The 14,252-nt window shown below is 43.3% G+C and overlaps 1 protein-coding gene across 1 annotated transcript; it reads right to left on the bottom strand.

The window, feature by feature from the left end:
• hsd17b12a (hydroxysteroid (17-beta) dehydrogenase 12a) lies at positions 1 to 13,808 on the bottom strand. The gene is made up of 11 exons (XM_037254801.1): positions 13,463 to 13,808; positions 3,537 to 3,583; positions 3,270 to 3,345; positions 2,857 to 2,964; positions 2,264 to 2,328; positions 2,145 to 2,189; positions 1,833 to 1,867; positions 1,067 to 1,148; positions 908 to 973; positions 405 to 554; positions 1 to 320 (listed from the first exon to the last, which is right to left on the bottom strand). The coding sequence occupies exons 1-11, from the start codon at positions 13,638 to 13,640 to the stop codon at positions 180 to 182; spliced, it is 993 nt and encodes a 330-aa protein (XP_037110696.1). The 5' UTR covers positions 13,641 to 13,808; the 3' UTR covers positions 1 to 179.
• Between the last annotated feature and the right edge of the window lie 444 nt (positions 13,809 to 14,252).

Below are 14,252 nucleotides of genomic sequence, written 5' to 3'. Positions count from 1 at the left end.
TTTTCTTCCCTATTTTAAGGCAGTTGCATCTACTCTCAAGTAACATGGCAGGTCTTTTTTGTAGAGGTTCTTCAGTAACACACAGACTCACACACCCGAGTTCTCTGACAGGACCCCCAGAAGGGAGCACTTACACACACACACTTGTTAAACACTGCGTTGGGGTCACATTGTTGGTCTCAGTCTGTCTTCAAGCCGGTTCCGTTCTTCTGCTCGCGCAATTTCCTCCTGTGCAGGTATCCCGTACGCTGGAGGCGGTTCATGCGTGCTCCCAAGAAGATGACGATGCCGATGGGAACTATCTTGGTGGTCACCCAGCCCTGATTGAGAAGAACAATGGAAATAACAGTTAAGTTTGTATTTGAGATGAATATTTTCTGATTGTTGTCGCACAGGTGTCTTACCATGACGGCGTGTGGAAAGTATCCGTTGGTCTGACTCTGCAGGCCCACGGTGTTGAGCTCGGCGGCCACGTAACGCTCCGGGGTGGGCTTGTCCAGGGTGGGCTTTCTGATGCGGGTCATCTTGGTAGCCACGAAGAAAGGCAACACGCTCTGCGGGCGGACAGGAACACGGGGAAGTCAGCAAATGAAAGATTCCCTTTTAAAAATAAATTGTCCACCGACGTGGCTCAATGCGTCGTGCTAAAACTGCTTGAGATGTGTTCAGATGGGGCTTGCAGAGGTCAAAGTGAAGTACTGTCTTTGACCGCCAGGTGTCACAAGAACGCTAAGTACGGGTGCAATAAAATCAGAAGGTCCACACAGAAAGTTTGACAGAATATTCCTCGATAAGTCAAATCGAAAAAAAGTATTTTAATTATGAATACGTATTCACACTGGATTGATTCAGATGACTTTTTTGTTCGATATTATTTCATTTTAATACCTTGCTCTCAAAACCTCACCTGGATGATGATGCCCTGACGCCTGTACTCTTCCTGGAGGCCACGGGAAAAGAAGTCCACAAAAGCCTAGAGTGGGGGGGGAGGTGAAAAAACTGATTTTGATGGGAAATTCTTCATAACTTTCGCTTCAAATGAGTGGCATGAGGACAGCGCGCAAACCTTTGTGGACGAGTAGATGGTGAGCAGAGGGACGGGGTACATGCCACTGGCCGAGGAGATGTTGAGGATGACACCTTTGGATCTGAAACACCAAATAGAGGATTTACACTGAGAAGCAAACAAATTAAAATGGTGTTTCGATGAAGAACGGTTTGTGCAAGCAGCAGTGTGCACTTTGAGAAAACGAGACAGAAGATAAAGTCCACACTAACAAACTTTAAACATCTCACATTCAGCTAACCCCTGCTAAGTACACTAATATAAAAACAATCAAATAAAATTGAAAGAAAAAAAACAACAACGCAAGTGTTTGAACCTATTCTATGCATCTATTTTTGGATCAAATCGCATCAACAATTTCCCAGGGAACCCTTCGTCTGCCTTCTCAAACACACACACACTGGCAGTGTACGTTGCCATGGCAGTCTGTTGCTGCAGTGATGTAGTCTAAAGAGAGCTAGAGGAAAGAGAGAGAGCTCGAGAGAGCGAAAGAGACATGCTCGGGCCTCACACGGCTGCAAAATGTGCCTGCAACGCCATTGGCCGACGCCAGTCACGTGACCGTGCGCCAGGCCAATCGGGGCGGGGAGGGCACTTTGTGTGAATTGAAAGCTTGTCAGCATTTGTGAACAAAGGGAAGGAGAGGAAGCTGCCATGGCGGGGAAAGACTCACTGATACCTTAAGCTCCTTAGGACAATCTGACATTAACGAGCATTGCTAAAAAAATAAATAGTAAATGGGAGGAAAATAAAAGAGGAATCTCACCTGTTAGCCATTCCGGGCAGCACCAGGCGGGTCATCTGGTGAACGACAGACACAAGTTAGCATGTCAAATAAATATAAACAACCTGACAGGGTTAAAGAATTGGGGGAAGAAGCAAGTGTGTGGGAAAGAAGGGAGAGATGCGTGGGTGGGTGGGTGGCGGTTGCAGACGGCGTTGGTGTAGTCCACCGTTGCTCTGGGAACGAGAGACACTGCAGGTACCACCAAAGAAGAAGAAGGAGGAGCAGCAGCAACAGAAGAGCAACACAATGGCATTTACATGGAGGCTGTTGCCTCAAATGGATCAAGAGTACCTGGCACACTGAAGTCATGTTGACGTTGATCATGTTGGTGATGAACTGAAACACACGTTGGGCACGATATTAAAATCAATGCAGCGACAACAACAAAAATAAGAAAAGGTCATACTCACATTGTCGAGGTCCGGAATACGGAGGTAGTATTCAGGGTATCGATAGGACACACCAACATTATTGACTGTTAAACACACACATGGAATACATTTCAATTTGTTCCACAAAGCTCCACAAGTGAATGTCATACTAAAAGCATCCAGAAGGGGGCAGTAGAAGCAAAGGAGAGAAACTGTTCAGTCCGCCACGCCTTATAACCAGTAGTGCAACTGGATTTAAAACAAGGACAAAGAGTTCTTTAAATGTTCTTTTCACACAAAGTACATGCGAAATTGACTCTGCCGCATTTTTTTAAGTGAGTCATATACAGCAATGTAACAAGTCATATTGCACAAGATGTATTGTATTTGTGTACATGACCTGAAGCTACACTCTACATTTTGTTTCAGTGTTCCTGTTTTTTTTTTTTTTTTTTTTTTTTGCTTAATAGAGTGACTCAGTCTACCCAAGACTTGTGTGTGTGTGTGGTGGGACGACGAAACAAACGTACAATGAGCCTTCAGTAGAGTCACGACAAAGCCAACAACTGGTCTAAAATTAAAACAAACATTGTCTCCTAAAAGGAATGAGAGTAAATATCAAAGTTGTTTACCAAGAACACCGATCTCCAGGCCTGACAGTCCCGCCTCGATGGTCGGGTAAATGTTGGTTTTGCCAAAGTCCGCCGCGATGGTCTTTGTCTCCACTCCAAACCGGTCCTCTGTGGCACAAAACAAGGAAACATCTTATTTTTCTGTATCTATTTCAACCATTTAATATGCGAAAAGCAATTATTTAAAAGTCAAAACACAAATTGAATCCTGGGCATTAGGATCCTTATGAAAAGCATACTGCAGTGTCATAGTTAAACAGCAGAGGGCGCTGCATACCAACAGACTGCATGTCCAAGCACTCGTTAAAAAGCAGTTTGATGGAAGTAGAGAAGAATAATTGAAGAAACACCACAAAACAAATTAATGACAGTTGGATCAGATACGATGTTGTTGGTCAAAGTCGCGCACTTACCAAGTGACCTGGCCACGTCATCCAGTTTGTGTTGGGAGCGGCTGATCAACACCATGGCAAACCCTCGACGAGCAAGCTGGGAGGAGAACACGTCAGTTTACAGGCTCACAAATAATTCCAAAAACATAATGTTGCCTTTTTTTTTTTTATCACCCAGAAGTGTGTCAACTAAATCCATTTTTAATAACTACAGTATAAAGATGAAAAATGAAATATTTGTTCTCAGATTTTTTTGTGAAAAGGGGAAAACAAACTCAAGAGACTCACCTCCTCCGCATAGGATTTTCCGATTCCATCAGTGGCTCCCGTCACGACTAAAAAACAAAGATAGGCTGTCAGCGGTTTTAGTAGTAGATTGATTAATAGACATCACAAACAATTTTTTTAGTAGCTGAACTCTGCAGGTTGTCGTGATATCAGCAACATGGCCGCCCATGCCGCTTGACTGCATCCCAAACAAAAGCGTGAAGCTCATGCATGGCCACACCTCGACTTCAAGTTGGACCACTTGTCAAGGCGAGGGTACACCAGCTAAGCTCCAAAGTGATTGAGATTCCCTGTGACAACAATGCTTGTCGATAAGACGCACGTTGTCATCGCAGCTTAGCAGGATCATCGCCTACAATACAATTGCCTAGAGGCCGAGGAGAACTGTTGAGTCAACGAAACCCGGGCAAAGGTTTCTGTCATCCATCATACGGGGTGTCAAACTCATTTTTTTTGGCGGGCCGCATTGTAGTCCTAGCTTCTTTCAGAGGGCCATTATGATTGTCAACCCAAATAAATGTATGAGCACCTCATATTATACACCATGAAAGCCACAAAACAAACTGACAAATAACTCGTTTTCAAATCAGACGAGTAAAAACTGGTCAAATATAAAAAAAAAAAAAAAAGATTATTAAAAGTGAAGACAATTTGCAATTCTAGTCATGACACACGAATTTGATGCACAATTTGTCTTCGCGGGCCACATAAAATGATGTGGCGGGCCGTATCTGGCCCCCGGACCTTGAGTTTGACACCTGTGGTCTACAGGATAAGAAAAAATACAGTAGCGCTATCCCACAAATTTGGCCACAAAAAGGTAAAGTCACTCTTATACCGATAAAAATTGCAACAGTAAGGCATTCTTGACTAAAGACGGATTCTAAAAGATCAATTGTGAATTTGTTCTTTGGCCACCTCGTAGCTCCGCCCCTCAACTTGGGTTTTCTCTGGTTTCGCTGTCGTACATTGCTTAAAAGCGAGCGGACGCCGAGTGTGTCTGTCAAGTTGATGAATTTGATGATTATTCGAAACAAACACTGGGAAATAAAGCCGATGGCCACGATGGTGTGCTCGACGCATCTATGATCAGTTGATGAAAGATTAATGGAGGCACAGAGGACATTCTCGAGCAACGGGCGAGGAGACGAGAGGGAGGGAGCGATGACAAACGAAGGAGGAAGAGGAGGAGGAAGAAGATGAGGGGCTGGCGGGATGTGGAGGGATCCTGGGGGCGTCTAAAAATAGAAGTGGAGCGAAGCAGGAGAAGGAGCGTGTGAAGGAGAAATGGAGGCAAGCAAGGAAGGAAGGAGGGAGGGAGGAAGGGAGGAAGGCAGGAGAGGAAGGCGAGCAAGAGTAGCACAAAGTCAAAAAGTGAAAAAGGCAAGCAGAATTTATTTATTTTTTTAAAATCGGACTCTTTCTTCAGCACCCCCCCATCTTCCTCCTCGATGTTAAGAATGAAACACGCCGACACAAAAGCCTCAATGGGAGCGGATCATACCAATGGACGCCACAGGGGGAGGAGGAATAAAATGATCACTTTCCTTCCACAGATTTGACAAGCAACACAAATCAATTAATTGGCGGAATGATCGATTTTTAAAATATTCGATAGTGACAGCACGACATGCCCCCAATACAAAAATAGCAAAACTATAACTTACAACCCAATCACTAATTATCATTGAACAATTTTGAATATTGTGAGATATGTTAGGAATAATACTGAATTTAACAAAAACTTTAAATGTTAGATCCAGTAAGTGCAAATTGTAAATATTTCAAAGGAGTGGATATTACATATAGACATTTGCAAATCATTTATATTTAGAAAAAAAAAAAAAAAAAAAAAAAAAAAAAGGTATATGGACCAGACTCCTGCGGGACGCCACCAAATTGCATCTGCATTCAAGCGTGTCGTGCAACGAGTGCATGTCAAACATTCCAGGTGATCAGCGGCTGGGTGGGGCTAATTGACTGATGTCACTTTTGGTGACTTTCAAATTGACCGGTTGAGTAATAAGCTGCTGAGAGACAAGTAATGCAACACTTGGTGAGCAGTTTAAACCTCCATAAATAACAATTGAGCATATCCAAGTGACACATTTCTGGCAACGCCCCAGGTCCTATTTGGCTAGCAAGACTTTTTTGTATTAACCTTGATCGCTTCGAGTCCCGCGGCGTTCCACAAGGTTCTATGTTGGGGCCCTTGCTGTTTTCATTGTTAATTCCAACCAGGGTATCATTAAGCGGCTTAAAGTCACGCAGGAACAGCAGAATTACCTAAGCTACATATTTGCATATATGGTACATCACCTCCAAAGTCCACAAAGGGTGATAGTTTAATTTGAATGCCTAAATGACAGCCTAGCAACTTCCAGTGTTACTTCAATATCAATTTACATGAACATAAAAATGTATTTTGCATATACACACACACAAATAATAAGCTTTCGTTGAGTGTGCTCCTTTAGCAAGCCCTCACCCCTCCCTCTGAGAAATACATCATGCCCCTGCCTCCTCCTCCTCTTCTTTCACGCACATCTCCATCTCCTCGTGTTGTACTTATGAATGACAACACTCCTCCCACCTATTATATAATAGCACCATTCTCTCAATAACAGTTGCATGTGTGCGTGCGCGTGTATCGCCTTTAGTGTGTGTGTGCGCGTGTGGAAGTGGGCTCTGATACAATGGAAAGCGGGAGGGAGGGGGGGGCACCAAGCTCCTTTATTCATTGTGCAGACATTTCTCATTGTTTTAATTGAAAAGAGATGCATGAAAGCATTCCCATTTATTCTTATCGACGTGACATTAGATGCACCTGCACAATCTTATGAGATCAAATATGATACAGCAAAGTCAATTCTTTTTTTGGGGGGTGGTGGGGGGGGCAAATTTTCACTCTTCGCAGCAGTGCTTCATCATTTATACCTCGTCGAATAGCGGAGCCTTGCGCTGATCAAATTATTAGAAACAGTCCATAACAACAACATCTATATTGAATTAACATCTCATTGGATTTTGCAGCCCAGTTCTCCCGTTGGCATCGGTTGTGTTCCCGAGCGTCGCGAGAAGCCTGACGGGGGCGCTTTTGCACCGCCGACGCCGCCTCAGCGCTAAGCGTCACGTCCAGAGGTATTGACATCCCCCAGCCTTTTGTCCCCCCCCCTCCTCCATCCTCCCTCCCTGGGCTGAGGAGCGGCCGCTGCCTGCTCGCTACGGCGCGGCTCTAAAAAAAGCAGCAGGAGGAGTAAAAATAGCAGCGACTGCCTCGTCTGGGAGCTAAACCCCCGCCCGCCCTCTACCTTCATCCCCCCTCCCTCCCTCCATCCCCCCCAATCCATCCATCCATCGCCTCCCGCCTTGCATGCTTGCCTGCCGCATGCACCTGAATACCAAACAAGATCACCAGCGTCACCGTCAGCATCATCGCCACGACAACCGGGGCTGCAGCATCCAAGCTGCATGCTGGGAAACACCGCACGTACACACACACTTGATTGGGAACGGGAGAAATTCTAATAAAGCTACAGATACATTTTTTACTTTGTGAGGCAATCCTAGAGCCTTTTTTCCCCTAATGAAGTGAACCCTCATTCATCATATGAGATATTTTGCAGGCCCACTAAATGAAAAGCCGACAGATGCCATATAGACTTTTTTTTTTTTTTTTTATAAATCGACGGGGAAGAATAAATAAAATTATATATATATATATATATATATATATATATGCCCATCACTGTCTTAAAGGCACAGTAGCAAAAATAAGCGTCCAGCAAATCTTCAATTAAGATTCTCAGTGAGGAGAGACTGCGGTCCTCGTATGCCCTGCTCTTGTTATGTAATCTGTCGCACCCCAAACTCGCCTATCAACGAGCAGAGGCCTCCTACGTTACACTGAGCAAAGGAGAAGGGAGGGATGCAGCACAAGGTGGAAACACACACACACACACACACACACACACACACACATACGCAGACGTGTATATTTCTTTAAATAGCAAGGGAGAAAGTCACATGGGTAATATAAAAGTCGACAAAAATAAAACTTGATGGGGGAGGAGGGAGGCTTGAGGACTTGTACTTCAGAGCCAACCAAGACTGATCCAGCATCTATATTTGGACGGGGAGCAAAAAATAGCTTTTATAAAAAAAAAAAAAGGAGGAAAGAAAAGGGGGCACCATTGTTTAAAAAAAAAAAAAAATTTTTTTTCTCCAACTAATTGAGGTGATTCTTGAGGAAATTTCCCAATCCTCCGCCATGCAAAGATGCAAAGTGTACCATCAACACGTACTTTCTCGTTTTGGACGCAAAGGTGCTCAAATAAGAACACGTACAGATGGACAAGTGGTTGTTTACGACTAGCGGGAATGTGAAATTCAAATTAAGAAAGGTTCAATTAGCCAGCGATGGCTTTATCCTGTCACGAAATGGGTGGGAAAAGTTACCAACTCACCACAGAGTGACCCTGGCTTCATCGCAATGCCCGGTCGTCATGGTAACCAAAGACAGATCCTGCATTGACCAACATTTTTGAATAGTGGACAAAAGATATATATAATTTCTCCATTACAACACTAGGAGTGACTATTTCTGAATTCAATTGTCCAAAAAACTGGTTTCAAAATGTTTTAATTGCTCCAGGAATTTGACGACACGAGTGCCATACCAGTTACGCATGACGTTCAAACTCCTACTAAGTCTTCGTGAGAACAAGCTCTACGTCAAACGATTGCACAATCGTCAGAATCTTCCCGAGTCAGGCACGACGGAATTCCGATTACATACATGAACTGGTGGAGCCAAAAGATGATGAATGTTTGGCTCGTAAACGATGTCAAAAGGGAAGATGGTGTACTCGTGGAACGTGGATCGAGTTCGTCAAACATGAGAAGGTGATTACAACTGGATTAAGCAACAACCAATCTAATAAAATAGACAACTATTTTAAATCATCGAGTCACAATTTAGAACAGGGGTGCGAAACAAATTTTTGTTACAGGGTGGAAGCAAAACATTTTTTTGGGAAAGTAGGACTATAACAAAAATGTTGCAATATCTCACTGTTATTAAAGAGAATTTAGAGTTTTAACAAGAAACATTGAGTTGACACACATGATTTTGCTTTTGCGGGCCACATAAAATGATGTGGTGGGCCGGATCTGGCCCCCGGGCCTTGAGTTTGACACTTGTGATTTACAACTTCAAATTGTCCAAATCCTCCAATTATAATCAAGTCGAAAAGTAATATACTATTTTTTTTTTTTTTTTTTAAATAAAGATCAGTCACAACATACTACTGGAAAACTTCCACATTTCCAAAAACGCCACAGTCAAGACTAACCGCTTCTTTTTTTGCCATGTGACCACTTTGCCATCATTCCCAATTAATTTCATCGCATCACCAAAGGAATGCGGACCAAACGAGAAAAATGAATGAGAAGATCCCGAAGCTGAACGACTCAACGACCTCTCCATCCTGCTCTGCTCGTGTTGCTGAGGAGCTTGAAAGGGAAGCTACAGCATAAGCTTTTTTTCTTTTTTTTTTTTTTCTTCCCAGCTTCCCCGGCTGCGGCACGTGTCGCTGAGCGTGTGCAGCACATGAACGGCGGTGTTCTCGCTCTCCGCCCACACACATCTACACAAAGCGTGCACACACACACAACAGTTGAGGGAAGCACATTCACAGAGATTAAGATATCCATACCACCCCCCAACACACACACACACACACACACACTCGCATCATTCACATATAAATGCACATTTGCCTTCAAGTACATGAATGGAGGTTGGCTACATGCCTCTTATATAATACCACTGTTTTCTTAATAAAGTTAGAAGAGGCACAGTGAGGTCCTTGCCTGTCATGGAATTTAACACACACATATGCACACATGCAGTAGAACACGCACTGGCTTTATATAATACTGGGTACTAAAGAAACATGATGGCACCAAGTAATATTTGACAATATTTTTCAAATAAATGATTAGGATTTTTTTAAAGATGAATAATCTACACGTGGAAACATCTTTTGCACGCATACAGTGAAGCTGTTACTGGGCGCCCATAAGAAAGTGAATGGGGGAAGCCGCTTTGACACACTCACATTGGCTGCACTAGCTCGATCCTACCACTAGGAGGCACCTGCTCTGCGTAAAGGGGAAGACCAGGGAAAATCCCTTCTGCTCATTGCAGAGAAGCTGAGTGGAGTGAATCACAATGGCATCGTGCAATAAAAACCACAAATCTCCCTTCGCGTTGAGGCGTTTTCCCCGTCAAAAAGAAAAACTTTGTCAAAAAGCACAACCCAAAGCATACAAATCTGTAATGATACACATAAAAAGCCAATACAACTGGTACCTCTAAAACGATTTTTTAAAAACTCACTAATTCTGCAGTGACGCACTTTTCTCTGGAGAGCAGTGATATTTTTTAAATGTACTTTTTTGGTTCATTGTTGCCAAAAGTAAAATATGGAACAAAAGTCGCACAAAATTGGAATTGTGTTTTTCCTGTTAAATAGCGACAGGATTTGTGACTTTTTTTTTTTTTTTTTTTAGCCAAAAGACAAGATATTTATATTGTCTGCCTCATATATTGCTGTGCTGTTTTTTTGCAGACATGATTCATTATATTCATGCATTGTGTGTTAGCTTTAAGCTAGCACGCGTTTTTTGGAACTTATTTTAAACTTATTTTTGGAACTTTTTCAGCCAAAAGACAAAATATTTATATTGTCATCCTCATGTATTGCTGTGCTGTTTTTTTCTATTTGCAGACATGATTCATAATATTCATTCATTGTGTGTTAGCATTAAGCTAGCACACGTTCCAAGTGTTGTGCTTGTTTAGAATACATAATGTGTAACCCTTTTTTTTTTTTCTACCAAAAAAAGCAAACAGCTTCAGGACTCTTTTTAGGAGAATAATTTCATATATGCTTTTCCGCAAATATCAGCGGATAGGTGACGCTACAAATGCCAAACTAGTATCACTATGCTAGTATGGTGCATGTTTTTTGGGCGGCATAATGAAGCCTTATGCGTGCGATCGCCCCCTGGTGGTTGGCATTGGTTGAGAAGGCGCTTCACGAGCTAATTCAGCAAGGCCGCCATTTTAAATGTAAATCTTCCCAAAGATTTCCAGTGATTTCTGTTAACTTCCCCTAGTTATCAGACTTAAGCCTAACGGACTGAGCACGTGCTGACAAACCAGTTGGACCAGCACACGCCGCCGCCCCCTGCCTTGTAAACTTCAAGAAGCTCACGCGTTCTCGTAACTGACGTCACACATTGTACCGATTTAAGCACACGTTGTTTCTTGTGCCTGCGGAATTCAGCCCGTGACGCTGACGCTAAGTAACAAATTGCATGGATGAACTTCAAGGAGACTGTGAAGAGCTCCAAGATGGGAATGCAGTTTCACAGCCACATTCCCACCAAGATTGGCATTTGGAGTCTCCATTGTGCAACATGTTGCAAAACACAAGTCTGTCAAACATAGATGCTCACCCTTTCTTATAAACTTTGATTTAAAAAAAAAAGAAAAAAAAAAGGTTCAGCAGTTGAAATGACAAATCTGCATTTTTACCCAAGTCTGTTTTATATTTTTGTCGTACCGTGTAAAACCAATCACTACTATGTGTGTGTGGGGGGGGGGGGGACTATTCCTACAAACACTGTGATTGAGTACTTAAAGTAACATTTCAAGGAATTATTAAAATCTACATTTTGACATTTTACCTCACTAGGATTTCATTTCAAGTGTTGTACCTTTCAAATCCAACAATTACAAGAATTTCAATCATTCCTTTAAAACCATAATTAGGGTGCTTTAACTGTGGCATTGTTCGAATCTGCAATTATACTTTAGACAGCCTTGCCTTCGCCTGAGAGACTAAATTCTGAGAATCGGCTCATACCTTGACACCACCTGCAAGCACGAGAAAAATCTAAACTATTCAATTGTAAAAGTCCTACTGGGGACTTTTTCCACTGAAGATAAGGGTGCTCTTTATGTTTAGGACAACAGAACACAGGGACAAATCACACCACTCAGCAAATCAACAGGCCCGACTCGCGTATCTGGTCCGACCAGCCCGGGCGAGAGCACTCGTTGCAGCCCGTAAGGCTTTATCAAGCGCACTTCCCGTCTGGGCTGCAACGTCTCCATGCGACAATGGGAGTGGTGTTTGGAAAAGGGGGTCGACATCCTCACAAAAAAAAAAAAAGACAGAAGACGACCATGACGAACACCGATATACAAGACTCCAATTTTTAATGGGGTTTTCCCACTTGCAGTTCAAGAATGCATCGTCAGCATTTTTCTTCCACATTACTACATACAGCAAAAAAAGGGGGGGGGGGCAGCATCGAACTAAAGAGACCAGCAAGAGAACTGGATCTAGGTTTGAATGACAATGTGGGGGGGAAAAAAAGGACTTTTTGCTTTCACATTGGTTTGAAACCGCATCTGATTCTGATTCACTATCCACATTAAAAACAATTTTAGATGCCAACTGGGGTGAAACAGAATGAAGATCACCTCTGGAAATAGTCTCAAAGATGTGCAATATCAACACAAATAGGATCAGAAAGAGAATAGCCTATTCACATTTGCAATGTGAAAGCAAACTGAACTAAATCAATTATTGTGTTGGTTTGAGGTAAACAAGGTAGGTTTCTTAAAAAAAGAAAAGTGAACTTTGTTCCTCTTATGCGTCCATTGCAAGTAATCTGAACCTGGATGTTGTGGTTTTGGGCCACATTCAACAAAGTCAGTACAATGCAATCTGAATGGGAACTGAAGCAGATATTTTGGGGGTTCACGTTGCAATTTGATTTGAAATACCATCCAGTGCAAGATAATATGATGAACACTTGTAGTCCACTTAATTGATTAAAAAAAAAAAAAAGTAGAGCTGTTCACATTGTAAAAGTGCACCAACTTCAGACCAAATTCTGGGCTCATTTTTAACTCAGTGTTATTTCACGGAGATCATTCGCAGAACTATTTAAAATTACACGTGAATCACTTTCACGTATACTTTTATAACAATGCATAACTCGGAAGGAATCTAATTTAATGAAGGTATGATTTCATAAATCAATGAAGGAGATGCGTTCAAGTGCAGTTGGATTTCTCAATGCGACAAAAAGACGGGTGCAAAGGGTGTGTGGCGACTATTCCGAGATGGTCAAAGGATGACTAAGCGGTGAACGAGTGCATGACTCATCGATGGGCACCGGGTACGTGTGTGCGCAAAATCTGTGACATGGAAGGGGAGGGGGGAGTAGAAATGCGCATTAGTCATCCCTAAAGGCACCATTCATCAATCTACCTTATTTTTTAGCACATTAGGATTTCGTCACGATAAATGGAGGGGGGCGGTGGGGTGTTACTGGCACACTGCGCAGTATTTTTCGTCCATGCAAAAGTGGGTCAAACCCTGGCAGGGGAGATTCCAACGAGTCTACCTTTGCAAAAAAAAACAACCAAACACGCAAAAATATCCATCTAAGGTTCAACCTATTCCGAAATATGGACAATATAAATATATTTTTTTAAGGCATCTAAATGTAGGTCACCCATTCAAAATAGGACCATGTGGCTTGTGAGGATGGATCAAAAGTGCGCCATAGCCGAACACCCAAAAAAAAAAGTAGGGAAATCAAAATGTAGTCACACTCAATTGAACCTCATGGCCGTCATCTTGTCATGCAATCAACTGCTTACCTGCGCCAGTTATGCAACCACCGCAACAACCTTGATTGAGCTTACAAAAAAAACTAGCAGCCCCCCCCCAAAAAATAAAAAATAATGCGCCAAAAGTGAAGTTTGGGCACACCTGGTTTCACTTTTAAGTAGTGTGTGTGGAGGTGAAGTAAGGGAGGAGAAGGGGGGCACTCACCTGCCCACTTGCCCAGCCGGGGGGAGATCAGCTGCCCGTTGCCCAGCACCCACACCCTAAAGCCGGACAAGAGCCGGTAGAGGAGCCACAGAAGCAGCGAGGCCACCGTGAAGGCGCCGACCCAGAAGAGAGGCGTCTCGGCCCTACGGAGCATGTCCCCAGCGTCTGTCCACGTCATGGCGTCGGTGGTGTTCGAGTCCAAAAGTGTGCGTGCGAGTAACCGAGTGAAAGAGACCTCAATTGTAAGGCTGAAATTTCTAATTTCCACGGCAGGACGTGAGAGAGGCTTTATAAGGAGGTTGTAGCATCACGCTCCTTCACTTCCTCCCCCCTCAACACTTGCCGAGCCTGATTTGACCACGCCCCGCCTACCTCGGCTTCTATTGGCCACACGCAACGCCTTTCAAGGCCCTCCTCGCCTCCCATTGGCTTCTGCTCTGTGAAGCAAGCGGATCCAAGGGAATCTGAGAAGTGTCGCCATTGGCTGTCGGGGCCGAACAGGTTTGTCGGCATCAGGGTGCATTATGAAACCCAGCCAGAGTGCCCACGCCACTTTATGAATGAAAGGTGCATCTCATTGGTCGGAAATGCAAGCCGCGGCGTCATGGGGGGGTAGCACCGATTAGCCGCGCGACAAGTCGGTCGTGACGTTATCGCATGACGACTCGGACGTGAGTCACTCACTTGGTTATTTCAGGTATCCGCTCGTCAACTGCATAGAAACCTATCTATCTATCTATCTATCTATCTATCTATCTATCTATCTATCTATCTATCTATCTATCTATCT

Source organism: Syngnathus acus, chromosome 6, assembly GCF_901709675.1.
Source record: "Syngnathus acus chromosome 6, fSynAcu1.2, whole genome shotgun sequence".
In the NCBI taxonomy this organism is placed as follows: domain Eukaryota; kingdom Metazoa; phylum Chordata; class Actinopteri; order Syngnathiformes; family Syngnathidae; genus Syngnathus; species Syngnathus acus.
This window is presented reverse-complemented; position numbering and strand designations above follow the sequence as displayed.

Coding starts and splice junctions, on each gene's coding strand:
- hsd17b12a (XM_037254801.1), bottom strand. CDS start 13,640: ATGACGTGGACAGACGCTGGGGACATGCTCCGTAGGGCCGAGACGCCT. Junction 2,965..3,269: donor TGACGTGGCCAGGTCACTTG/GTAAGTGCGCGA, acceptor TTTGTGCCACAG/AGGACCGGTTTGGAGTGGAG. Junction 2,190..2,263: donor GTATTCCGGACCTCGACAAT/GTGAGTATGACC, acceptor CGTGTGTTTCAG/TTCATCACCAACATGATCAA.